Source organism: Salvelinus sp. IW2-2015, linkage group LG20 (genome assembly GCF_002910315.2).
Source record: "Salvelinus sp. IW2-2015 linkage group LG20, ASM291031v2, whole genome shotgun sequence".
Lineage (NCBI taxonomy): Eukaryota > Metazoa > Chordata > Actinopteri > Salmoniformes > Salmonidae > Salvelinus > Salvelinus sp. IW2-2015.
Window position 1 is genome coordinate 75,374,385 of NC_036860.1, and position 12,651 is coordinate 75,387,035.

General features: G+C 42.6%; 1 protein-coding gene across 1 annotated transcript in view; it reads left to right on the forward strand.

Annotated features, from left to right (window-relative positions):
• The window catches only part of LOC111980464 (probable ATP-dependent RNA helicase DDX17), a 22,270-nt gene extending 9,619 nt beyond the window's left edge, over window positions 1-12,651 (forward strand). The window contains exons 4-13 of the mRNA XM_070449788.1: window positions 271-367; window positions 553-686; window positions 1,263-1,328; window positions 1,461-1,602; window positions 1,737-1,897; window positions 8,466-8,638; window positions 8,795-8,905; window positions 9,054-9,115; window positions 9,242-9,301; window positions 12,389-12,651. Of these exons, the coding sequence (XP_070305889.1) occupies window positions 271-367; window positions 553-686; window positions 1,263-1,328; window positions 1,461-1,602; window positions 1,737-1,897; window positions 8,466-8,638; window positions 8,795-8,905; window positions 9,054-9,115; window positions 9,242-9,301; window positions 12,389-12,651 (1,269 nt within the window). The remainder of the gene's footprint in view (window positions 1-270; window positions 368-552; window positions 687-1,262; window positions 1,329-1,460; window positions 1,603-1,736; window positions 1,898-8,465; window positions 8,639-8,794; window positions 8,906-9,053; window positions 9,116-9,241; window positions 9,302-12,388) is intronic.

A 12,651-nucleotide genomic window follows, 5' to 3' on the forward strand; every position in this document is an offset into this window, starting at 1 on the left:
GTCATGGAGAACCACAGGTGTGTGTGCATTTCTTACAGCACATTCCAGTAGGCCTACTATGACATCTGATTCAACTAATCAAGGGTTTGATGTTTCGTGAATCTGTTTTATTTGTGCTGGGCAGTCTGCACACTCTTGGTCTCCACTAAGATTGAACAGCACTGCCCTATTGACTTAGTCTGCAGTTGTTGCCAGATGTGCCACCCTTGACACTATTGGTGGACAGTTTTGTTCTTATTATTATCTCAGATATTGTTTTCTGTCTTTCAGTATGACTTGGAGGAGTTTCGCAGGAAGAAGGAAATCACTATCAGGGGGTCAGGCTGCCCGAAACCTGTCAGTAGCTTCTCCCAGGCCCATTTTCCCCGTAAGTACAAAAACTTTTCAGTACAACTGATCTGCCCTGGCGTCATTGTGAATATGCATATCGTTTTCACCTCTGGGAAACATCTATTCTGGCAGGTGATGTGAACTGAACCTTAGTTTTGTTAACCAATGCAATTTATAGTTATTTAGTTATGCTTAATAGATGTTCTTATCCACTTCACCCAGAGTATGTGATGGATGTGCTGATACAGCAGAACTTTAAGGAGCCCACAGCTATCCAGGCACAAGGCTTCCCTCTGGCCCTGAGTGGCAGGGACATGGTGGGCATCGCACAGACAGGTTCTGGGAAAACCTTATCGGTGAGATGCAGCTGTACTTCCGTCATCATACATTCACATTAACAGAACAGGATGAACAAAAAGTTACAGCAACACTTAGGAACAATAGCCGCATGCACACTGTTCATATCTGTAGACATTTTTATTAATTTCTTTCTGCCCATTTTTACACATACCCCTGTGTTGACTGCCATACAATATCCTCAGTTATCTTGTCTGCATTCTAGAGCCTGACCGATATGTGTTTTTGGGGGTCTGATACCGATTAATATTTTTTGAGGGGGACAAAACGTACCAATATGATATACCTGCAGATATACTGTTTTACAGTGGACAAATTAATGTGAACATTTTCCACACTGACTTTTTAGAAATGGCCATCCAAAAGAGCAATTGTCTAAGAAATATGCTGCAAATGTTGATTTCTTACATTGTGACAGTAATGGCACATCATGAGAATGTCCACAAGTGTCCCTTTTTTCATCCTATTCATTGAATATTGGTTATAGTGGAATTGATCGGGCTCTACTTCCTTCTATTATTAATCTCTCCTGCTTGATGTGGGGCGTTTATCCCCTTGTTGTTGTATCTCCTCAGTATCTCCTGCCTGCCATTGTGCACATTAACCACCAGCCCTACCTAGAAAGAGGAGACGGACCAATCGTAAGTAATCCATTTTGGATGAATCTTACAGCATGTTTCCTATAATTGTTCAGATGTATGGATATCAGCCACTTCCAAAATGTATTATATTCAGGGAGTGTTTTTTTCTATCCCTGTTCTGTCTCGGTGCAGTGTTTGGTTCTGGCACCAACTCGAGAGCTGGCCCAGCAGGTTCAGCAAGTGGTACATGAATACGGCAAGTCATCACGCATCAAGAGCACCTGTGTCTACGGGGGAGCGCCCAAGGGACCCCAGATCCGTGACCTGGAGAGAGGTAAGGAGGCTCCTCTGGAAAAAGGCCTACACACTAGTCAATATAACCTATATGCTGAAGAAAATACATACTCTTCCATTACGCATGTCTGTCTAAACCAGAGAAACCTACCCTGCTCTCTTTCTCCCTCCCAGGTGTTGAGATCTGCATTGCCACCCCGGGTCGTCTCATTGACTTCCTGGAGGCAGGGAAGACCAACCTACGGCGCTGCACCTACTTGGTGCTGGACGAGGCTGACAGAATGCTTGACATGGGCTTTGAGCCTCAGATCCGCAAGATTGTTGACCAGATTCGGGTGAGCAGGGTTCTCTAGTCACTCAAGCAAAGTGACACTCATTTTATAGCTGTTATTACCTTATCTCTTTCCAATGCAATAGCTACACATTGTCGCATTTCAGGCCTGCCTAAGACCATATACACTGAGTAGGGCTGTCCCTCACTACAAAAAAATATTGATTGGCCCGAGAGTCGTCCTGTTCCTTCGACCAATCGATTGGTCGAAATGTTTGAACTTAATTTTCCATATATAGACACACACACTGTGTTTGAATGAATTCAACTACATACAGTGGCTTGCGACAGTATTCACCCCCTTGGCATTTTTCCTATTTTGTTGCCTTACAACCTGGAATTAAAATTGATTTTTGGGGGGTTTGTATCATTTGATTTACACAACATGCCTACCACTTTGGAGATGCAAAATATTTTTTATTGTTGAACAAACACGAAATAAGACAAAAAAAACTGAACTTGAGCGTGCATAACTTTTCACAATGTCAATTTGTGTAGAATCACCTTTTGCAGCAATTACAGCTGCAAGTCTCTTGGGGTATGTCTCTATAAGCTTGGCACATCTAGCCACTGGGATTTTTGCCCATTCAAGGCTAAACTGCTCCAGATCCTTCCAAGTTGGATGGGTTCCACAGGAGAGGGAGCACCCCCCTATCCACATCGACGGGACAGTAGTGGAGAAGGTGGAAAGTTTTAAGTTCCTCGGTGTACACATCACGGACAAACTGAATTGGTCCACCCACACAGACAGCGTTGTGAAGAAGCCGCAGCAGCGCCTCTTCAACCTCAGGAGGCTGAAGAAATTCGGCTTGTCACCAAAAGCACTCACAAACTTCTACAGATGCACAATCGAGAGCATCCTGTCGGGCTGTATCACCGCCTGGTACGGCAACTGCTCGCACAACCGTAAGGCTCTCCAGAGGGAGTGAGGTCTGCACAACGCATCACCGGGGGCAACTACCTGCCCTCCAGGACACCTCAACCACCCGATGTCACTGGAAGGCCATAAAGATCATCAAGGACAACAACAACCCGAGCCACTGCCTGTTCACCCTGCTATCATCCAGAAGGCGAGGTCAGTACAGGTGCATCAAAGCAGGGCCGAGAGACTGAAAAACAGCTTCTATCTCAAGGCCATCAGACTGTTAAACAGCCACCACTAACATTTAGTGGCCACTGCCAAATACTGACTCAACTCCAGCCACTTTAATAATGGGAATTTATGGAAATTATGTAAAAATGTATCACTAGCCACTTTAAACAATGCCACTTAATATAATGTTTACTACCCTACATTACTCATCTCATATGTATATGCATATACTGTACTCTATATCATCTACTGCATCTTGCCATCTTTATGTAATACATGTATCACTAGCCACTTTAAACTATGCCACTTTTGTTTATATACCCTACATTACTCATCTCATTATGTATATACTGTACTTTATACCATCTACTGCATCTTGCCTATGCCGTTCTGTACCATCACTCATTCATATATCTTTATGTACATATTCTTTATCCTTTACACTTGTGTGTTATAAGGTAGTAGTTGTGAAATTGTTAGGTTAGATTACTTGTTGGTTATTACTGCATTGTCGGAACTAGAAGCACAAGCATTTCGCTACACTCGCATTAACATCTGCTAACCATGTGTATGTGACAAATAAATTTGATTTGATATAGCAATCTTTAAGTCATACCACAGATTCTCAATTGGATTGAGGCCTGGGATTTGACTAGGCCATTCCAAGATTTAAATGTTTCCCCTTAAACCACTTGAGTGTTGCTTTAGCAGTATGCTTAGGGTCATGTTCCTGCTGGAAGGTGAACCTCCGTCCCAGTCTCAAATCTCTGGAAGACTGAAACAGGTTTCCCTCAAGAATTTCCCTGAATTTAGCGCCATCTGTCATTCCTTCAATTCTGACCAGTTTTCCCAGTCCCTGCCGATGGAAAAACATCCCCACAGCATGATGCTGCCACCACCATGCTTCACTGTGGGGATGGTGTTCTCGTGGTGATGAGAGGTGTTGGGTTTGCGCCAGACATAGCATTATCATTGATGGCCAAAAAGCTCAATTTTAGTCTCTGACCCGCTTTGGCGAACACCAAACAGGTTGGCTTATTTTTTTCTTTAAGAAATTTATTTTTTCTGGCCACTCTTCCGGTTAAAGCCCAGCTCTGTGGAGTGTACAGCTTAAAGTGGTCCTATGGACAGATACTCCAATCTCCACTGTGGAGCTTTGCAGCTCCTTCAGGGTTATTTTTGGTCTCTTTGTTGCCTCTGATTAATGCCCTCCTTGCCTGGTCTGTGAGTTTTGGTGGGCGGCCCTCTAGTGGTGCCATATTCTTTCAATTTTTTTAATAACGGATTTAATGGTGCTCCGTGGGATGTTCAAAGTTTTGGATATTTTTTTATAACCCAACCCTGATCTGTACTTCTCCACAACTTTGTCTCTGACCTGTTTAGAGAGCTCCTTTGTCTTCATGGCGCCGCTTGCTTAGTGGTGTTGTAGGCTCTGGAGCGTTTCAGAACAGGTGTGTATATATACTGAGATCATGTGACACTTAGATTGCCCACAGGTGGACTTTATTTAACTAATTATGTGACTTCTGAAGGTAATTGGTTGCACCCGATCTTATTTAGGGGCTTCATAGCAAAGAGGGTGAATGCATATGCACGCACCACTTTTCTGTTTTGTGTTTTTTCGAAATTTTTGAAACAAGTAATTTTTCCCATTTCACTTCACCAATTTTGACAATTTTGTGTATGTCCATTACATGAAATCCAAATAAAAATCTATTTAAATTACAGGTTGTAATGCAACAAAATAGGAAAAACGCCAAGGGGGATAAATACTTTTACAAGGCACTGTATGCACTGAGCTTGTCTGATGCTTTAAGCAAACTGTTTGATTAAATAATTAAGACACATGACTGGCGCACGTTGTCTCGCTCTCCTCCCTACTGTAGCAAAAAGGCACCACAGCACAGCAAGTGTTAATTTTACTGTCCGTGCTGAAGCTGTAATGTAATTTCAGCAATTTCGTTTCTGACCGAAAGGTTCTGTTACAGAAATCCCTATTTTGTTTAGGAAAAACATTCCCTCAACCCTCGCTCTCTTAGGGATAGCCCCCTTTTTTTAAATTTTCACCTAAATGACAAACCCAAATCTAACTGCCTGTAGCTCAGGCCCTGAAGCAAGGATATGCATATTCTTGGTACCATTTGAAAGGAAACACTTTGAAGTTTGTGGAAATGTGAATTGAATGTAAGAGAATATAACACAATAGATCTGGTAAAAGAAAATACAAAGAAAAAACCAACCGGTTTTTTTCTACCACCATCTTTGAAATGCAACAGAAAGGTCGCACTTCCAGCCATCACTCTGGTTGTAATTCTGAAGGTGTCCACAAGATGGCAGCAGTGTATGTGCAAAGTTTCAGACGGATAACTTGAAGTATGAGCGAACTACATGACATTTAGTGTGAAGTCACCCAGGTACATTTGGGCCAATCGTGAAGGAGACATTTGCTTTCATATTACATTTTTCTGCAAGAATATCATCAAATCTGTATAATTGGATTTTGATATAGCTTTTCCAGTATTAGTAGCCTTATAAGTTCAACATTCTTCATAACTCTGAATATTCTTATCATTTTTGTCCAAAAGGAAAAGGCATGCTGTCGTACAAGGTTAGTAGCTACATTTTCCGACAGATACATGGTTTTCGGATACTCCCGTAAAGCCCAGCTCATTGGCTATCTAGCTAGCTTTGTTTGACCCCGATTGGTGCTTATTTGACAAAGTTAGAGTTGTTCAAGTGATGACCGCCCGTGTCATCGGCGTGCCATAAAGGCGTCGCTTTCTGACCAAATATGGTGTCCTATAGGATATACTACACCCCTAATGATATAGTGAAGTCTCGTTACGTTCTAGGATCTCTGAGGAATACATATGAATGTGATTTGACTGGTTGAAACAACGTTTAGGGTTAGATTTTCACAGATTCCTTTCTTTGCAAATTGAATGAGTGGAAATACAAAATCGATCGTGCATGCTATATGGACCTTTTTAGGATATGAAAAAGGATTTTATCGAACAAAATGACACTTCATGTTATCTCTGGGAACCTTTGGATGGTAAACCAGAGCAAGATTTCAGAATGTAAGTACACATTTCACCTTCAGAGATGAATTTATCAAACCTATCGCGGTGAAAAAGTATTTTGTTGTTAGGAGCTCTCCTCCAACAATAGCATGGCATTTTTTCCCCGCAGTAATAGCTACTGTAAATTGGACAGTGCAGTTATATTAACAAGAATTTAAGCTTTCAGCCGATATAAGACACTTATATGTACCGACATTTGTTGTTTTTCTCTAAAATCTGCAATAGCGACACAAGGCGCTGCATGATTTACAACTGTCCTGTTGACGGGACGCCGATCCCTAAGAAGTTTAAGGGAAACATGTAAGCATCGCATGCATGTGACCAATAGGGCCTGACCTATAGCCTATCATAATCACATCAATAAATTGGTTATAACAGTTGCTGTTAGATTACAATATTATTACCTTTTCTGACCATTTGGAACAGTGTAAACAGAAACTGTTCTAACGGGGGGAAAATATATACAAAGCCTTTTTTACAGCAGACTAAAACCAGTTTCATGCATTCGTAAATTGCGTTTTATTTATTGTTTAGGCTAATTATTCAAAGCTCCCTTTGTTATTTAATTTGTAAGCTAAAATGCTTGATTGCATTTCAAAACATGAATGTATTGTATGCTGTGTGATGACATGAATGAATGATTGATTGATTGATACAGGAGCCTATATATTGAAATATAGGCCTAAGTAAGTTACGGTGTTAAGACTAAACAGGATGCGCTCTTAGGCCTACAGCTCGATAGTGGTTATACAAAGCCTACTAATGATAACAACATTACTAATAATTGTAATATCAATAAGAAGGAGATCAATAAAAAGGAGGGTATAGGAGCGAGAGCTGCGTGCATATTATGTGTGTCAAACAGACACACATTACAACATTACAGATTACAATTACATTTTTCTGCCTGTTTGGAACAGTGTGAACAACACTAAATAAGTAATACCAGTCTGTTCTAACAGGAAAAAAAATTGTGACGCCTTTATTATAGCATAGCAAAGAATAAAAACAGCCGAGTCTGTGAAATTGCTTTATCCGACATTTTGCCATTGCATGAGGCCTGGTGCTCATGGAATCATTAGGCTATGAAACAAACACTCCAACAGGCAACAGAAGCAAGATCAGTCTTATTTCTGTAGATATGTACAGATGATTTATAAAGATCGGTCTTATTTCTGTAGATATGTATAGATGATTTATAAAGATCGGTCTTATTCTGTAGAATATGTACAGATGATTTATAAAGACGGTCTTATTTCTGTAGATATGTACAGATGTTATAAAGATCGGTCTTATTTCTGTAGATATGTACAGATGATTTATAAAGGTCGGTCTTATTTCTGTAGATATGTACAGATGATTTATAAAGGTCGTTCTTATTTCTGTAGATATGTACAGATGATTTATAAAGCCAGGCACATTTAACAGTTAGGCTATTGATTATAGACCTAATTAAGTTGGGGTTTCCTCAATTTTCTTAGACAATCAGGTTATGGCTGTTTCCTCGTTGCTGCTGCTGCCTCCGCCGCATTGTTCTCAATCCCAATATGCTGGTTAATTTGCTATTATGCACATAGCAACAAAGGGAAAGGTGCCAATTCTACAGCGCACTGAAGATTGTTTCAGAACTGCGGACAGCGACTGTATCCAACGCGGGAGAAGGCGCATTTGTTATAAATTAATATTAGATTTATTAGTGTTGCACCATTATCTTTTACATAGTATAACCATATACAATTTCAGTATCACGTGTTGGACTGTGCTCTTTCCATGACATAGTTTTCACCTGGTCAGTCTATGACCCCTTATTGATGGCATCCACTATAATCAGTGTAGATGAAGGGGAGACGACAGGTTTAAGAAGGACTTTTAAGCCTTGTGACAATTGCGACATGGATTGTGTATGTGTACCATTCAGAGGGTGAATGGGCGAGACAAAATATTTAAGTGCCTTTGAACGGGGTATGGTAGTAGGTGCCAGGCGCACCGGTTTGAGTGTGTCAAGAACTGCAACGCTGCTGAGTTTTTCACGCTCAACCGTTTCCCGTGTCTATCAAGAATGATCCACCACCCAAAGGACATCCAACTTAACACATTAGAGTCCCTGTGGAATGGTCTCGACACCTTGTAGTTCATGCCCAGATGAATTATGGCTGTTCTGAGGGCAAAAGGGGTTGCCACTCAATATTAGGATGGTGTTCCTAATGTTTTGTACACTCAGTGTATATTTCAGTAGATGGACTACTACAAATTCTTTATTCCAAATGGCTAGTGGTTTCTAGTCTATATCCCCAAACTGCTGCTATACTGTAATAAAACATCTGATACTGCTGCTAGCTACTGCAAAACGTGCTTGTGTTTTTTATCAAGAGTTTCTAATGCTGCTCTCATCCCAGCCTGACAGGCAGACCCTGATGTGGAGTGCCACCTGGCCCAAGGACGTGCGGCAGCTAGCAGAGGACTTCCTGAAGGACTATGTCCAGATCAACGTGGGAGCCCTGGAGCTGAGCGCCAACCACAACATCCTGCAGATTGTGGACGTGTGCACGGAGAGTGAGAAGGACAACAAGTGAGGCTAATACTTGTTCACTCTACTCCACTGAAACATTAGCGTTAGTGAATGGGACTGTGTTGATGTAGACTGATGAGGCTTGGTCGTAGACCGATGTAACTAACTCTTCAAAGAGCTTTCATTGGCTAACATGTTCGCTCTCCTTCTCCCCAGGCTGCTCCAGCTGATGGAGGAGATAATGGCTGAGAAGGAGAACAAGACCATCATCTTTGTGGAGACCAAGAAACGCTGCGATGATCTGACCCGCAGAATGAGACGCGATGGGTGAGCAAGGGAAAGGAACAAACACACACTCTGGGAGTAATTCATTGATTCCATTGAATATAAAATACTTCTGGCCATGGGGTTGTACTACTTCATAACAATTCCCAGTTCTCTGATCATCAAGCTAAGAGGTTGGTTTGCTCCTCAGGTGGCCAGCGATGTGTATCCATGGTGACAAGACTCAGCCAGAGAGAGACTGGGTGCTGACAGGTAAGACGTGGTTTATTAGGAGTATTATATGGGCTAGTATAGGCCTAATTGGTTTTGGTTGTTGTCGTGACGCCTTCCTTTGTGTCCCTCAGCTGATCTCTTGGCATTTCCCCTCTCCTTCTATAGAGTTCCGTAGTGGCAAGGCTCCTATTCTTATTGCTACTGATGTGGCCTCACGTGGTTTGGGTATGTACTGTGTGCTCAGAATAAAAGCACAGTCCCTCGGCATGAATACAAACACAGACATATTCCCTCAATGGGCTATGAGTAGGACACCTAATTGTTCTTAGATGTACAGTATACTAGCCTCATTGCATGTAAGAAACCCAAGAAATGTATAGATGTATTGAATTCATGAAATGGCCTCCACAAAACACATTGAAGCAGATTTCTGTGAGTACTGTTGCAACTTTGTTTAATATGAAGTGTGGCTTTCTTGTCAGTAGTATTTCTTAGATATGTATTTAAGAAGTATGCCTTATTTCTGTAACTCATTTTTCTTTGTGGAATGCCAGGTCCCTTGAATAACAGGGCTAGGAAAATCCAACCATTGAGTAGATCTAAAAACATAGTAATTTGAGATACCTTTTGTCAGTGTGTGAAGTATGAACTTAAAATAACGGGTATGGAGAGTAATGCACCCCCTTATGGCAATCAATTTTTATAACCAAATTTTGTTTTGTTTCTGTGTTCATTTATTTTCTTTCATTTTGTTTTTGTTTTGTTTCCAAGTCTCTCTTCCGGCACTAGAAGCGCACAGGCCCACTGGAGCCTGCAGCCGGACCTAGGCATGACTAATCGAGCCTGAGTTGCGGAGAGAAACACAGGGGAGAGGAGGCCTGATTTATCAATCACAGACACAGACATCTCTCCGAAAACCCAGAACAGAGCCCTCAAAAAAACTCTCCCCCTTCCAGCAAACTGACTGCCTGGACGACAGAGGGGGGGGAAGGGTTCTGCTGGGATTCCAAATTTTAAACTGGGGCGGGGCGGTCAGCTCAGAGGGCCAAGAGGGGGGCGGCCTCCCACAAGCTATGCCATCAGCCTGCAACAGTAACGCACCATATGTAGTTCCTTTCATAAATGACACTAATATAGCTACACAATGCTAAGCAGGTTTGTTTTACTAAACAGCTTTAACGTTTTCAGAGGATTTCTCCATTCCCTTTGCTAATATGGAGCGTTTTCAAAAAGCCCTAGTTAGACATCTTTGAAGATACTAAAGGAGGCTTGGCATCATTGGAGATCAATGATCCACCACCCAAAGATCAATTGATAAGTAAATCTAGCATACAGTATAGCTAGTCTTAAATGTAGACAAATCATTTCCCCAGAGGTTAATAGATACAGTGGTGCGTTACAAGAAGACAGTAAAAGGCGGCAGGCCGAGCATTTGTCGCTTTGCTGGAGGCTCCCCTCTGAACTGCCCCTGCAGCCCCCTATGCAGCCTGACACCCCCACCCCCACCACTGGCTGTGCCGGCCTCTCCCTCTGCGGGCGTCATGTCTGGTCCTGGCTGGCAGGAGTCCTGGCCTGAAGGAGCCTCTCTATATACCCCCCCCCCCTTCTCTCTGTCTCTCTCTATTCCTCCTTTTCTCTGCCCACCCCTTAATCTGTCACACTTTACACTGTCCATTTACCTGTTCATAGTCCACTGTTTAGAGATACATTCTCTTTCTACCTCGCCCTATGCTTATTCTGACCTTGGTCATGTGATCCCTTGGCCTTCTTCCCAAATCTTTCATGCTTTCATCTCTTTACTTCAAATATCAATGACTCTTTGTGTGCATCATGCAAAGACAACCCAGACCTGCAGATTCAGAAAGATGGAAACGTTCTACCTGCGCTCAGCAAACCCCAGTCAGAATCATGTCCTGACAACATCTGTATATTCGCCCCTCTACAAATGCTCATGTTCCCTGGCAAAGTCCCTTAATGTTGAGTATTTTAGCTCCCCAAAACCTCCACATCACCACCCCAGTGTCTGTTTCTTGTTACTGCACTTGAACCCCTGGGCTCCTGGACACGCTGTCAGTCTGGGAAGGACTCGGGGGGACTTCCCTGGGTCTCTTCCATTTGTCTCCTCTGAACAGATTTCTACCAAAGACCTTGGATAATCTCAACAACAACCCCAGAAAATATCCCCCAAACTAGAATTAAACACAGGTATTCGCTAGAAACAGGAGAGGATGCTTACCATACAGGTAGTTACAGTAAGTCCATATTTAGACCCCTGAAGTCACATTGAAGTACCCAACAGTACAGAAACAGTAGCCCAATTTCCCCTATTCATGCTCCTGATGACGTGAAGAGGCAGAGCAAGGGTGTGGTGTCAGACCCAGTCCAGCCTGGGTTCTGGCTCTGCCACTCCAGTTGGGAGGGATGTGTGGAGGAGTGATGGGAGGGGGGAGGACCCATGTTGTCCTCCTCACTCTCCTACCCCTACAGACCTCCCAGGACTGGTCAGGGGGGGACAGAGGGCGCTAACCTTGTAAGTCATCTCTAATACGGGGTAAGTACCTCACCCCACCTTCCCTGTTCACATCCACCTCATCGGTCCGTAAGAAAGAGACATTTTTAACCCACAGCAGTGTTTTCAGAGCCCTATGTCAACTGTAATGAGAAACAGACTTTAAAAAAAAAGTTAAATTCCACCCTTTAAAGAAATCTTACCATTTGCCAGTTTTGTCAATGGATACAGATATACCCCATTTATTTATTTGGAGTTTCAGCCCCACTCAAAATGGGGATGTTCAAGCCCTATTTGTAATTATTTAGTCTATCTGGTATTGGTTGGCTGTTATTGTAACGTTTTGGTCATGAGGAAGCGGTATATTCAGTGCTTGACCAAAAGCATTTGAAATATATAGTGGCTGGAATACTGTGGAGCCCATTGTATTTATCGAGGAACATAGTGTATTGGTTAACAAATAATATTGACAGTATTGTAGTTATGTTGGGGTAAGTAGGATTTAAGTGTTTTTGCATTATGTACCGATTACATTGTTCACTAGACAGGTAAGCGAGGTTTCAGAGTTAGATCTGTGTCTTATGGGTATTGTCTGTACCAAGTACATTTCTAGTTTTGCTTGGTGCACAAAGCAAACATCTTAAAATAGGAATAAATGAACTCTCCATTCCTCTCCCTGACCTTTCCACAGGTGGCATATTGTTGTGAAATGTTTCTATCAATCAATGCTGCTTTTCCTAACTTGTCCTTGTCTCTTCTCCCTCCCCATTGACTAACCCTCCCTACTTAACTCCTTACCCAAGATGTGGAGGATGTCAAATTTGTCATCAATTATGACTACCCAAACTCCTCTGAGGACTACATCCACCGTATCGGCCGTACTGCCCGTAGCACCAACAAGGGTACAGCCTACACATTCTTCACCCCGGGCAACCTTCGTCAGGCCCGTGAGCTCATCCGTGTCCTAGAGGAGGCCCGGCAGGCCATAAACCCCAAGCTGCTGCAACTGGTCAACACTGGCCGTGGAGGAGGTGGGAGAATGAGGGAGAGCCTTCAAGGGAAATGA